The 13,588-nt window shown below is 50.9% G+C and overlaps 1 protein-coding gene across 6 annotated transcripts in view; it reads left to right on the forward strand.

The window, feature by feature from the left end:
- CTBP2 (C-terminal binding protein 2) overlaps nucleotides 1-13,588 on the forward strand; it is a 158,896-nt gene that overhangs the window by 100,489 nt on the left and 44,819 nt on the right. For 4 of the 6 annotated variants that reach the window (XM_060641235.3, XM_060641236.3, XM_078434938.2 and 1 more), the window contains one exon: nucleotides 9,026-9,185. The exons of 1 other annotated variant lie outside the window; for it this stretch is intronic. In XM_060641235.3, the coding sequence (XP_060497218.1) occupies nucleotides 9,128-9,185 (58 nt within the window). In that variant the 5' untranslated portion in view covers nucleotides 9,026-9,127. Of the gene's footprint in view, nucleotides 1-9,025; nucleotides 9,186-13,588 lie in introns of those variants that run through there. One more of the 6 variants, XM_081790442.1, reaches the window with a different exon arrangement.

A 13,588-nucleotide genomic window follows, 5' to 3' on the forward strand; every position in this document is an offset into this window, starting at 1 on the left:
TCCCCTGGCCGGGCTGGGCCGTAGGTTTGAGCAGAGCTGCTCAGGATTCTATTCAGTTTCGTCCTCGACTGGCTTCTGTGACCCAGCCAGCACCACACTTGGGAGGCTGAGCCTCCCTGCTCCTTTGGGCAGACAAGCGGGTTCAGAGTGAGCTCTTAGCTCTTCCTAGTGTTAGAGATCATCTTTCCAGACACTTTGTTTTTGGAAATGAACAAAGGGTCCCAGCCGGCCAGCATTTCACATGGCTGACTTTATCTCCAGCAGAACACCTCAAATCCCCCTCTCCCGCCGGCCTCTGACCTGGTCGGGCCATGCCTGTCAGCCTCTTCCAGTTTCTCCTCGGCCACCAGGTGGCCCGCACACCTCGCTGGGTCGTCTACCCCCAAGTGGGCGCTACGGAGGAGCCTTCTCCAAATCGATGTGTTCGGGTACGTGATGGGGAGGGCATTGTGTCAGGTGCTGAGAGAAAAGGGGAGGAGAGAGTCCCAGGACACTTCCTGGAGAAGGCTGAATTGGGGGTCAGGTGGGACAGCCAGGCCAAGAGTCAGCTGTGCTGCCCAGGGGCGTCCGTCGCCATGGCAACCCGGGCTTCGAACCGGTGCTCAGAGAGGATGCTGGTCTTACTGAGCTGAGGAGATCCGACGAGGCATCGGCATCACCCCTGCTTTCAGCGTCGATGGACGAAACCAGCCCCATGCCTGCCGCTCAGAATCTCCATTCCGGAATATGGTGGGAAACGTTCGCTTTTTTCACCTCCCTCTCCAAGTTAGTGTGTCCTGAAAAGGTTGTGTATTCTGAGGTCATCGGTGTCTCACAACGCACCATGCTGGGGGTCCGGGAGAATTGCACAATCAATTCGGCAGGTGTACGTAGTCTTGAGCTTTGTGGTGGAAAGCTCTGCTTTTTCACCGTCTCTGCTTTCCTCTCCTTAGACGTTACGTCCCTGCCACGTTGTTTTCGTTTTCCTCACTATGGCCCATTCCTCACTGATGTGTCTTTAAACAAGAAGCAAGCGTGTAATAGAATGTCAACCTTCAGGGTGGCCATGCCCTTCCTGCATCAGGGAGCCTCCACTGCCGAGCCCAGGCCCTAGATGACAGGGCGGCCTGCCTGGGTTCCCTCTTCCCTGGCCGATCATGTGCCTAAATCTAAACTTCTGTTGCTTTAAGGGTGAGTGGGAGGTACGGGTTCTTTTTGCATCCGGAGATGGAGGGAAAGTGCAGTGTGCCATCCTGAAATCAGCCCAGACCTTTCCTTCATGGAGGTGTCAAGCCTCATTGCCTCTCGGTTCTTGTAGAGCCCAACTGGGGGTTGAAATCCGTCAACCGGGCGAGTCCCTCAGCACAGCGACTCAGGGCTCTGGGGCCCGGGAAGGCCACGCAGGGTGTGCAGTGCCCTCTGCCGGCTGAAGGGCCCCATCACTGGGCGCCAGTCCTGCTCCTGGGAAGGACTGGACCAGGAGAAGGTCCGCCCCACGCCTGTGGTTTCCCTTAGCTTTGCCAGCGAGCCAGGACTGCAGACGGCACGACCTCACGCGTGGATTCCGGAGTGCACAGCGTCCAGAGACCAGGCTGGAATCCTCAGGGGCAGCAGAGCAGTTGTGTCCCCTAAGGAAGTCCCCTCCTCTGGGCTGGCAGCCAAGGATTCAGGGCCTCCCAGTGGCAAGAAATCAAGAGGCAGAGGTCTTCAAAATCTAACATGAAGATTTGTAAAAATTCAAGACCTTATTGCAGTTCATTTAAAAAAAAAAAATTTTTTTTTAACATTCATTTTTGAGAGAGAGACAGAGACAGAGAGGAAGACACAGAATCCGAAGCAGGCTCCAGGCTCCGAGCTGCCAGCACAGAGCCCGACAGGGGCGGGCTTGAACTCACAAACCGCGAGATCATGACCTGAGCTGAAGGCAGACGCTTAGCTGACCGAGCCACCCAGGCGCCCCTGCAGTTCATTTATTTGTTAACCAATTCCTATAAAATTGTCCTTATCAGACATTTCGATTCAAGTGCAATCCATCTGTGTTGGAAGAAACCAAACAATCCAAACCGCCTTAAAAGTGTCACATGTTCTCTACTCTCCACCCTCCTGCCCTCCCCACCCTCCATTCCATAGGCTGTTTTCAAATTAATTTATCTTTAAGTAATCTCTACACCCAGTGTGGGACTCAAACTCACAGCCCCAAGATCAAGAGTCACGTGCACTTTGAACTGAGCCAGCCATAGGCTAACGTGTAGCACACTCCCCACTAACACAGGTAGCTGTCCCCAGGTAGCTGTCCCCTGGTGACGCCTGCCTTGGTTGACCCCCAGGGTCCAAGCCCTTACTGGCCGTTAGTTATCCCTGCTTTTCCTCTGCCCTGGACCACAGCAAGCATACACAGGGCTTCTCACAGGCTGCGGACAGTACCCTCGGGTTACCTTGGGGGCATTGGAGAGGCCACCCCAAAAGCCTCAACCACGGCCAAGGCCCCTCTGCAGGCCTTTCATGAGAACTTTCGGACGTTCCGGATGCTTCTTGTGTAGGATGCTGACTTTTCCTCACTCGGATGCAAACACCCTGCAGTGGTTTCTTACATTCGGTCCGGAGCGGGAGATGAGCTGTCCGGTCATCGCAGAACTTCCTCTGTTCACAGAGAACTTGAGGCGCTACGCCCTTCATCCTGTCCACGCAGACTTCCCCGCTACAGGTCAAGATTGTCATGCCAAAGGAGGGCAGGGTCAGAAAATTAGGAAAGGAACAATTAACCCGTGTGTCTATAGTTCTCGGTCTCAACACCGTGGGAGTAAAAGTTGGTGTTCTGCGTTTCTTAATTTAAATGAAAATGTGTTTCCTCGCCTTTTCTTGTTTTGTTTGCTTTTGTTCCTAAAGGCTATTTTATTACGAAAATGGATATATTAATTTTGAAGCATACTTGTAAGTCAAGGGCTTTAAAAATGTGTGAAAATCCTGAATGCAGTGCATCTCATTTTCCTTCAGCTTGGGTAGACCAACACTTGGTTCTCATTATAACACACAACAACCAATTAAGAAAATCATGAATCGGTTCTGTTCTTGGTGATAGTTGTTAGCACGTGAAAATCTTGAGAATTTTTGAGTTTTACATTTAACACCAGGAAACGAATTTCCACGTGCTAACAACCCAAGCTGAAGGACACGCTTGGCATCCTTGGCCGGGGAGCTGGTCTGAGCAGAAGAGTGCCTTTGACATCTGCTCCCTCCTGGTGGCAGCCTCTAGCCTCGTGGGCCTCGCCCATGGGCAGTGGGGTTCTTCATGCCAGAAGACTGCTTTCTAGGTTCGTGACCTTCCCAGCTCTTTGGGCTACGTGGTCTTTGCCCTTCATCTCTGTCTCCTTCAGAGCCCCAGAGAATATTTTGCTGGGGTTTGGATGGAAAGAATAAAATTCCAGGCCCAAGAAAAGCTTTCAAAACTTTTTCTTCCCTAAATGTTTATTTTTGAGAGAGAGAGAGAGAGAGAATGAATGAATGCATGAATCCGAAGCAGGCTCCAGGCCCCCAGCTGTCAGCACAGAGCCCGACTCGGGGCTCGAACTAACGAACCGTTATATCATGACCTGAGCGGAAAGTGGGACCCTTAACCAATGAGCCACCCAGGCACCCTTCAAAACTTTCTTTCTTTTCTTTCTTTTGTAATCCATTTGGCAGCAGATTTTGACCCGGCCTGAAGTGTTGAGGATAATTTTTGCATCCTGTATGGTGGAAATCTTAATGGTTGATTTGGGGGTCCACAGTAATATGGTGTGAGCTCTGTATTACCTTTTAAAAACCAAAATGCACCTGACTTCTGAAGCTTGCCAGGCCCCTGGGTGTTGGAAAAGCATGGCGGACCTGTGCTAATCAAGCTGTCTGTGCACCTTCTGTCTGAAGATGTGTGGATGGGACCCTTGGAACGGACTGAGGGCATGTGACCAGGGTGTGACCTTGTCACCCTAGGCTTGGCTCCTGGGAGTTACCTGGGGAAAGATGAACGGCCTTGCCAAACAATGTACAGGTCTGGCTTCAGGAACCAGAGTGAACCTTCAGTGTATATCAGAAGGTCCTGCTGGTTACCTCTGGGGCACGGGGAGGGGGTCTCCGAGTCACCTGTGCCCCTTGTTATATGCCACGTGATGTCTGAGCCATGGGTTTCCCCTTTCAAAATTGTTTTTATTATTTATTAGAGAGAGAGAGAACGAGAACACAAGTGAGGGAGGGGCAGAGAGAGAGGGAGGTACAGAATCCGAAGCATGTTCCAGGCTCTGAGCTGTCATCATAGAGCCTGATGTGGGGCTTGAACCCATGAACCATGAGATCATGACCTGAGCCGATAACCGACTGAGCCACCCAGGCACCCGGGTTTCCCCCTTTCACAAAAACCTAAATATGCCCCAAAGCTACTGAACAAACAATCAAGGAGCAGTAGTAGCTTTGAGACACTTACAAAATTGACTTCAGTAAGCTGATTTCCCACAAGTTGATCAACCCCCCCCCCAAAACTTCATTTTCTTCCTTAAAATGAAGTTCGAATACTTCTGTTAATTGTGGTATTATGTCAGCCATTTGACCAAAGGCTAGGCCAGTGTTTTTCCTGCTGTCCCCTGACCCCTGTAGAACGTTTGTCTTGTCTCGATTTCATTTGGCTCTCCAGATAAGAATCTACTAAACAAAAGCCAGATCCCCTGATGAGAGGACTCTCTCCAGCTCTCTTCCCCAGAACGGAATCTGTTGTTCCCGTTTGGCCTCCAAAGATGGTGGAACAGGTCCTTTTGCGACAGCCTGAAGACCAGCGACTTCACTGGGTCTCCATGAAGAGCCAGAGAGGGCTTTCTGGGCAGTTGTCATTGTTGGGCCAGCATCGTCAAGGCTCTAGTAAAACGTGCTGACCTTGCCCCCCAACGTGCTGGATCTACACCACACACAGGGTCCTTGCCTGTGCCAGCAAGTGCGGTATGTTGCCCTAGCCTGATGGGTACCGCCCTCCCGGGTCACTCACAGGCTGGTGGAGCCTTGTAGGATGGGGTGAAGGAAACCTGAGGAGTGCTGCTGTTCCTTTAGGGACCCCAGGCTGGGGAAGGTGGGAGCCTTCGCTGCCGGGACTGCAGGGGGCCGTCTCTCCTTACCTTGGATGATGCCAGCCTCTCGGCCCCTTGGCAGAAAGAACAGTGCAATATACTTGGAGGGCTCCAAGGGTTCACTCAGGATTTGGCAGCTCTTGCTTGACGGTGATAATAGTAATTCGTTAGCATATCCTGAAACTTGGTCTATCTTTATGAACGTAATGTTTCAGTAGGTTTCGTGAAAAGAATTGAAGGCAATCGCCATGGTTTTAGGTGAATTTTCATTGTGAAAGACATGAATTACTTTGTGTAAATTTCTTTGTCTGCCTAGTGTTATGGAGACTAGGAATCGGAATAAAGAAACAGAGAGCATCTTAAAAACTTGTGATTTTAAGAAGGTAAATCAGTTGGGGTGCCCGGGTGGCTCAGTCAGTTGAGTCCCAACTCTTGATTTCGGCTCGGGTCATGATCTCACAGTTGGTGGGTACAAGCCCCGAGTTGGGCTCTGCCCTGACAGCAGGGAGCGTACTTGTGATTCATTCATTCATTCATTCACTCATTCATTCATTCTCTCTCCCCCCCCCCCCACTTCCTCCCTCTCTGCCCCTTCCCCGCTTGTACCTGCTTTCTTTCAAAATAAATAAACATCAAAAAAAAATGTAAATGAGCAAGGACTAGGTTGTAGTGTTTTGGGTCCCGGCAGGTGGGTTGCTAATGGTCACGTTTGATAAAATCAATCTGCCCATATTTTAGACCTCATTGGATGGGGGAAACATCCATTTCTCTTGTACTTGGTTTTGGGTGTTTGTTTTGTGTTTGATATGCAAGCAGGTGGTTATAAAATGAAGTGTTCTTCTTCCTGTTTGTCCCTGCTTTGAATTCTCGAGTTTCTCTTGGAAATCCACGTGGAGTAAACCTCCCATCCTCGCTGCTCCTTTCTGGCAGTAACGAGAATCTAAGTACCTTTCTCATGCAAGCATCTTTCCTCTTCTGAAATGAGCCAGATTCACTGACACCAAACCTTTCAGCCCTAGATCACCTCTCCTCTCAAGCTAAAATAAAAGGTCAAGTAGACCTTCCTGCGGTTTACCCTGCAATTTTAGGATCTCCCTTTCTGGGGCAGAATGCAGTGGTTTTCTCGTAAGGTTTGGCAGTGGGATCCTACTTCTACAAACACCTGACTTCCCTTCTGACATTTCTTTAGTTCCACTGAGGTGTCCCTCCCAGCCTCAGCCGGAGGGAGTGGTATCCATGGCTGGCTCCCGCATGCCAGGGGCTGGCTCACCAAAGGAGGAAGGCCACGCGCGGCCCTCTGCAGCCCGCTGCTTTGCACTGAATATTTTCACACGCATTCCACTCCCCTTGGGAACGTAAAAACATCCCTTTTTCACGAATGCAGATCCCGCTCACGCAACGGTCATTCCACATACTTGTGGTTCTAGAATATTCTAGAATGCTACTTCCATCCACGACAGACACCACGGCCATAGTCTGAGCAAAAGAGGGACCCATCCCCCTCTCCTTTCTCTCCCCTCTGTGCACCCTGATTCGTTGTGAAGCATTGATGAGATAGTGCCAGCTGCCGATTGTGGTGATAAATTCAGTGGCCGAAAGGGGCCTGATCTGTGAGCAGAGACATAGAAATGAAGACAGAGCTTGGCTGTCAGAGCGGGCACTGCCCGGGGAGCCCGGGGCTGGCGTGCAGGGGGCACGGGGTGCTGGTGGTCTCCATGGACCCCAGCCGGAGACCCTAGCTCGCGGCTCTGCCCTGAAGAAGGCCTGTCCCTGCCGTCGGGAAGGAGGGTTGTGTTAATTAAGTCCTCATAAGTAGCTTGCTCCTCAGGAGAGCCAAGGAGGAAAATGTCACATTTCATACATTCTTGCTTCAAAGAGATACCGAGGGGAAAGAACGAGGCTCCGCACATCAGCGGTCACTGCCACGAGATCCTCACCAGACTCCGCCTCGTGGCTGTGCGACTCTGAATTCGCTGTCCACATGGGTGGGTGCCACAGCTGGAGGGGCCCCCACGGAAGGGCCAGCCCCCAGCCCGAAAAATATCCAGACAGGAGTCCTTTGCCCCTTTCCTTCTTTTTTTCTTTTGGTAAATAATAGGACACAGGCTATTTGTGTAAGCGGATGTCTGATCTTTCCTTTGATTGCATAATCGAGATCCTACTTATCAATTTTTCAGGACGCCATCTAATTATACAAATTAAAATTCAAAGGAAAGCAAAAAGAATGATTACGCCTCACTTGGGCGTAATGGAAGGAGGAGGGTGTGAAACCCGGCTTGCCTCGGATGATAATGCTGTCATTTTTCATCTCCAAGGCACTTCACAAATATTAACTAATTAATTCTCTCACCCCTTGGCTAACACGAGGTTCTGTCTTCATGCCAGCGTCGAGGACAGGGGCCGCACTGCAGCTCGGTGATCGAACTCTGGCAAATGGAAATTGCCGGCCGAGCTCTGGGGCTCAAGGCCACCTTCCCTCTGCCTGGACTCCCTTCTCCCATTGGTTTGAGTTAGGAACCACCCCCCCTTCCCTGCCTTGCGTTGTTGCCTCTCCTACAGCCCAACAAAAGTGAATTTTTATAACATGACTGCCACACCTGTCCCACCTGCTTTGGGACCACCTTTGTCTCCCTAGCCCAGTATGGCCGGTTCAGGTTTGGGGAACTCTCCGGGTTTGAAGTTCAGGTTTGGGGAACTCCCCAGGTTTGAAAAGGGCTTAGTATCTCTGGGATGTTATGTTAATTATTTATGTCATTAGAAATTGTGCTTCTTTCCTAGCTCTTTAAAAAAAAAAAAAGTGTAATTATTGCCATAAATCTTTGAGGTGCGCCTCATTGCTGGGAAATTAGCCATTAACTACCAGGAAGTCTGCCTTCTCATAGTCAGACCTGTATTCTGACCTTTGATAAAGTAACTCCCAGCGTTTTGCATAATTGATGACCATACATAATAATCCTCATTATTAACCCTGGAGCCTCACTCTTGTCTCCTGTCCCCCCTCATTTGCTGGGTAACTGAGGACAACTTTCTCTGACCGTGTTGTTAAAGTAAGACCACCGCAGTGAGTCGAGAGCTCAGACGTTGCGGGGTGCAGATCGTGATTTGCGGCCTCAACTGCTACGTCGGATGAGGAGGAAATGAGGGTCCGGTCCCCCCAAGACACACACCCTCCACAGACAAGCTGGCCATCAGCTTCCCATTCTTCAGGTGGCTCGTGGCTTTCCCTCTGGAGTGCCCCACAGACCCCAAGCCACACGGGAGACCCTCCTCTGCTGCCTCGTTTCTTCCAGAAACACCGGGCACGCCTGGACAGGTGCGGGTGCGGTCTCCGTTCCCCCGTGTCGCGGCCGGCAGCCTGGACCCTCCCGTCGCCGATACCGTCTGTGGACTGGACGCCCCTGGCCCAGGCGGTTAGGTGGCCCGTGACTTCCTGCCCCGTTCTCGTGCGGTGGGGTCGGGGGCTTGTGTTGTGCTGAGCGGTGGCTTTGACTGCTGACCCCAAAGGGCAGTTTGGGGAAACTTTGTAAACTGCCCTGCAGAAGGCGTGGACAGAGGCCGTCCTGTAGCCACGGCTGGGTGTGTGTCTTAGTGCAGGTGGGCCTGGGACCCCCTCGCCGGCCCAGGTGGGTCTGGAGTCAGCCCCTCTTCGTTCACAGAAGTACAGGGCAAGGCCCAGCTGGCTGTAGCGTGGTCTCTGGCGTCGGAGCACAAATGACTGCCATTCACGTTGTCAGCGATTGGTGTTTACAGCCCGGAGTTAAAAGCTAGGGTTCTGGATGCTGCCGTTTACTGCTTTCAGAGACCAATAATAATGCTCCCTTCCTGTCCAAGTCCGAGGGCAGGAGAGCAAGCGCTGGTGGCAGGTCCCCTTCTAGAAAGTGGCAGTAAAGCCCTGAATGACTGTTGTCCTGTGCCCCGAGGGTGTCCAGAGAGTAAGGATTCTTTTCTCCTTGTTTCAGGGTTCATAGTGGCGTAATGCCCGCAGACTCCTGCGCGTTCCCCTAAGTTCTTAGAGGACCGCTTTGCCTTTTGAATCAGAGAGTTGCAAAGTTCGATAAAGAATGGCCCTTGTGGATAAGCACAAAGTCAAGCGACAGCGGTTGGACAGAATTTGTGAAGGTAAGAGCCAGCGTGATTGGCGGTTTGTAACCAAAGGCGCGTAGCCCCGCCCTCGAACCCTCGCCCCGCTCACCGCTGACCCGTGGGGGAACTGGTTCCCTGTTGAGACTGCGCCCCGCCCCCCCTCCAGCCAGAGAGCCCCCGGCCCGTGTCCCGAGCTGTGGTCAGTAGACCTGACCTTCGAGCAGGGGTGCCCAGCTCCCAGGGTGTAAGGGTGGGGCTAGGAGAGCTGGGGAGGGAGCGGCCCTAGGTCTGTTTCTGGCACACCCCTCAGGTCATCCTGCGTATGAAAGACGCTGTGTAACAAACAGGATCGTCTTTTTTCACTTTCTGAGGTTTCCGGACTCTTATCTGTTTCGGATTAAGGTATTTACAGTGATGAATTCCAAGATACTACTGAAGAGTCCGTGCATTGTCTCTCATTACGTGTTCACATCCCTGGTATCTTTGAAAATGTCTGGAAGTGTTTTATTCATGAAAGGAAAAATAAACATAATTAAAATCTAATGGAAACCTGGGGACAGACCTCTGCGATGTTGATTAAACACCATCCCTCCCTAATGAGGGAGCGGTAAGAAATCCAGAGCGCGTGGCCCTGGGCTTGGAGTTGAGTGCTCCTTGCCAGCCTCGTCCCGGCTGCCGACTGGGCTGGCTCGGCCTGGTTACCGGTGACTTGGCTGCAACGTGTGTCACAGAGGTCATGGAGGGGAGCCCCCCGGGCGGGATGGGCTCAGCAGCACCCCCTGGGCTCGCACCCCGGTTGGCCCACCAGCTGCCCCGTATGGAACGGTTTGTCCTGAAAGCAGAGGTGACTCCAGCCATGTGGGGTGAAAGCATCAATGACGTGTTGTGTGACCGTATGCCCGGCAAGAGCTCTGTGACACGAGAGGGTAGTGGTGCTGGCTGTCCCCCACACCCCTGAGGTTCTGCTGCTGTGCAGGGGGCTGGAGATTTAAAGGTTTGGTTTTGTTTTTAATAAACATGCCAAAACGTTCAAACCTCCAGAGAGATCGGTAGGGTAGTCGAACAGATGCTGATAGTCCCTTCCACTGCATTTGCCAGTTGATGAGATTGGCCATCGTTTGCTTTCTTCTTATAGCTGTACAGATAGAGATACATTCGTGTATGAATGGATGGCTGGGCTTTCCAGAACCATGTAGAAGAAAGTTGCAGGTGCAACGGTTCGCTCCCAAATACCTGCGTGGCCTGTGTGCCCTTTTAAGACGTCTCCTGATGTAAACACAGCACCGTAATCACGCCCAGGGGCGGACCACACCGCAGTGTCCTGATAACAGACCGCGCACTCACGCTGCCCCCCGTGCACGTGATTCGTGCGGGTGCTTGTTCGTGCAGGAACTCCTCAAGGGTCGCACCCTCCATTTAGTGGTCTTGTCCTTGGTCTCCTTAGCCTACATAATTTTTTGAAAGCCTGTTTGACTTTCAGAAGCATGACTAGTCATGGAAGAGCCCAGACCAACTGGTTGGTCGCGTCCCAGACTCTGGCTTCCACCCGATCGCGTGGGGATTTAGTCAGTTTACTTTTTGACCTCTGGCGGAAAGGTGCTTCGTTTGAGGTTACTGGGTCTCCTGTTCTAAAAAGCCTTTAGTGGATCAAAACTTTCCAGCGTTCGTGTCCTTGATGCCTGTGGTGCGGATTCCACCCGTTCTATGGTATTTATCTAGACGTACCGCATCGGAGACGAGAATGGGATTAGAGCCAGTGGCCTGTCCCCTCTACGTTTTTAGGGCTGTCGGCAAGGGCAAAACCAGTGACGGTTTTTTCAGACCCTCTCTCCCCAGCATGGTTCACCCACCTGCCGCCCACTTTTTATAACCGAAATTTCAGCGTCTGGTTCATCTGTGAACGGCATTCCCGAGATAAGTTAAAGCTACAATTTTTGAAATTTCTCAATAGGCACCATCAAGACAGACATTTGAAATTCAGTTACTCGGGTGTTACTTGTAACCCACGATCCCAAACGCTCGTTTGCTGTCCCGTTAAGTACAACAGGTGTTCCAAGGTGCACCTTTGGTGGCCCTTGCATTTGTACACTGAGTTACCATTTTTCCAGGCCGGGTCAGGTGCTCACGGCCCAGCTGCTACCAGTGAGGCACAGAGGAGGCGGTATGTGTGCCCCTTATTTGGCCTCTCCCTCAAATCAGTTCCGTGGATCCAGTCATTTCCCCCTGTGTCTCCATCCCTGGCTTTGGATTGTCTCCAGTGTCTGTTCTAGAAACCCGGTCTACCTGCTCTTGAACATTCTATTGGGAAATCAGAGAGCCCAGCAGACAGTCTTCTCCTTCTCCCTGCCAGTGCCCCACCCCCAGGACCACGTGTGTCTGTCTGTCTGTCTCTCTCTCTCTCTCTCTCTCGTTTCTGATTGTTAGGTTAAAAGCATGAAGTTGTCTTTCTGTGTTGTAGCCACTCTGGGCTCATAGGGGCTTTGTCTTTGGCTTCTTGGTTTCTTTGGTCTCTGGGAACAAACCTCCTTCAGATTTCGGTCCTCTCTCCTGCCGCCAGACCCCAGTGCAAACCCCAGCTGCAGGATCCCTTTCCAGACAGGCCCTCCTGGGACCGCCTTCAGCCCCCTCTGTCTCTTCAATGAACACCTTTGCTCCAGCCTAGCCTGTCTGGTGGAAACTGAGCCTCACCCCTGCACAGAACCCCTGCCTGCCTTCCCAGGCCCAGCCCGTTCCTCCTGGAAACCTGAGGGTCTCTGTCCTCCTGAACTTCAATGTCCTGTGGCCACTCCTAGCCACTCTGCCCTCTGGGGTTCCAAGTTGAAGCCAAGGGAAGACAGGGTGGAAGGCAGAATCTGACTCAGGCCGCGTCTTCCCGTCACCCCCACCCCCGCCACGGGATGTTTGTTCGAGATGGAAGCACAGTGCAGAGTATGGCTTTGCTTCTCACCAGCCAGTCTTTGGGACTCCATCCAAATCAGTTGGAATAATGGCCTTTCAAGCTGACTTAGAAGCCAGATTTTAATTTTTCTTTTTAAAGGAACCGTTCTATTTTGATATTGATCATTTGTTCTCCGCTCTTGCCGATGCCTGGTCTCAAACAATCCCAGAATGCTGTTGTGTCAGGGTTGGTATGGAGTAGGGTCTGGTAACAGGGACTGGTCAGAGCTGGGCTGCAACGGCAGTCCATCTTTTCTGATGGACAGTTCCAGTCTTGGTTTCCCCCTCCGTTAAGTTTGCTGGCATAACTGATACATCGCATTTGTGAATCGGACCGTCGGAGTTTCAGTATGTTACATCTAGACACAGCTGGTGTGATTTTCCCCAGATATTTGTTGGTCAGAGAAGAGGGCTTACTGTCTCTCGGCATCACCAAAGTAACCCAGGAAAGCGTTTTGCGGAAAGCATTTTCTGGGTTTGTAGAAGTGTAATATGCCAGAATGGCTCTGCCGATGACATTTTGTCGGAACATCTTATTGTGGGTTATGGTAGAATAAATCACTAAACGCCATCCTCCCCTGTGGCTATGGAGAATGTCATTTGACAAAAGTAGATGTTTCATTTTACTTTATTTTGTTCAAATGTCTTATGCACGTGGACAAATGGTCCTAATGATGGCATCCGTTGAGCTGTGATTAGTGCCCTCCTCATACCATAACTCAGGAGTGGACTTTTCCGCTTCCTCTGCATGTCAAGAAGAAATGACGTGAACCTCCCTTTGAATAAACAGCCCTGTTTGACATTGCTTACCTCTAGGATGTCCTCACGAGCAGAGGTAAAAAGTGAGAAGGTGGGTTCGTTGAATGGATACTGGGAAAATAGAGACCAACTGATAATCTGGTAAATACAGGACTAATTACAAATTCTGGTAATTTTTTAATTAAAAAAAATTTTTTTTAATATTTATTTTTCATGTCTTTTGCCCATTTCTTCACGGATTATTTGGGTTTTGGGTGTTGAGTTTGTTTAAAAAAAATTTTTTTTACATTTATTTATTTATTTTTGAGAGACAGAGCACAAGTGGGGGATGGGCACCCCAAGTGTTGACTTTGTTTAATGTTTACTTTTGAGAGAGAGAGAGAGAGGCAGGCAGGCAGAGCACAAGCAGGGGATGGGCAGAGGGAAGGAGACAGAATCCAAAGCGGGCTCCAGGCTCTGAGCTGTCAGCGCAGAGCCCGACATGGGGCTCAAACTCATGAACCGTGAGATCATGACCTGCGCCAAAGTCAGACGCTTAACTGACTGAGCCACCCAGGCGCCCCTACCTTTTTCGGTCTTTAAAGCGTATGTAGTACTTTCTACAGAAACAGCATCGAAGCTGGCCATTTCTAGGTAGTCCACAATCATTTCTGATAAATACCCATAAACAACCCCAAAATGTGGATTTTAAAAGGGAGATTTATAATGTTGCTGTACATTATAATTATATGTTTGGATTGGGC

Source organism: Panthera onca, chromosome D2 (assembly GCF_046562875.1).
Source record: "Panthera onca isolate mPanOnc1 chromosome D2, mPanOnc1 haplotype 2, whole genome shotgun sequence".
NCBI lineage: Eukaryota > Metazoa > Chordata > Mammalia > Carnivora > Felidae > Panthera > Panthera onca.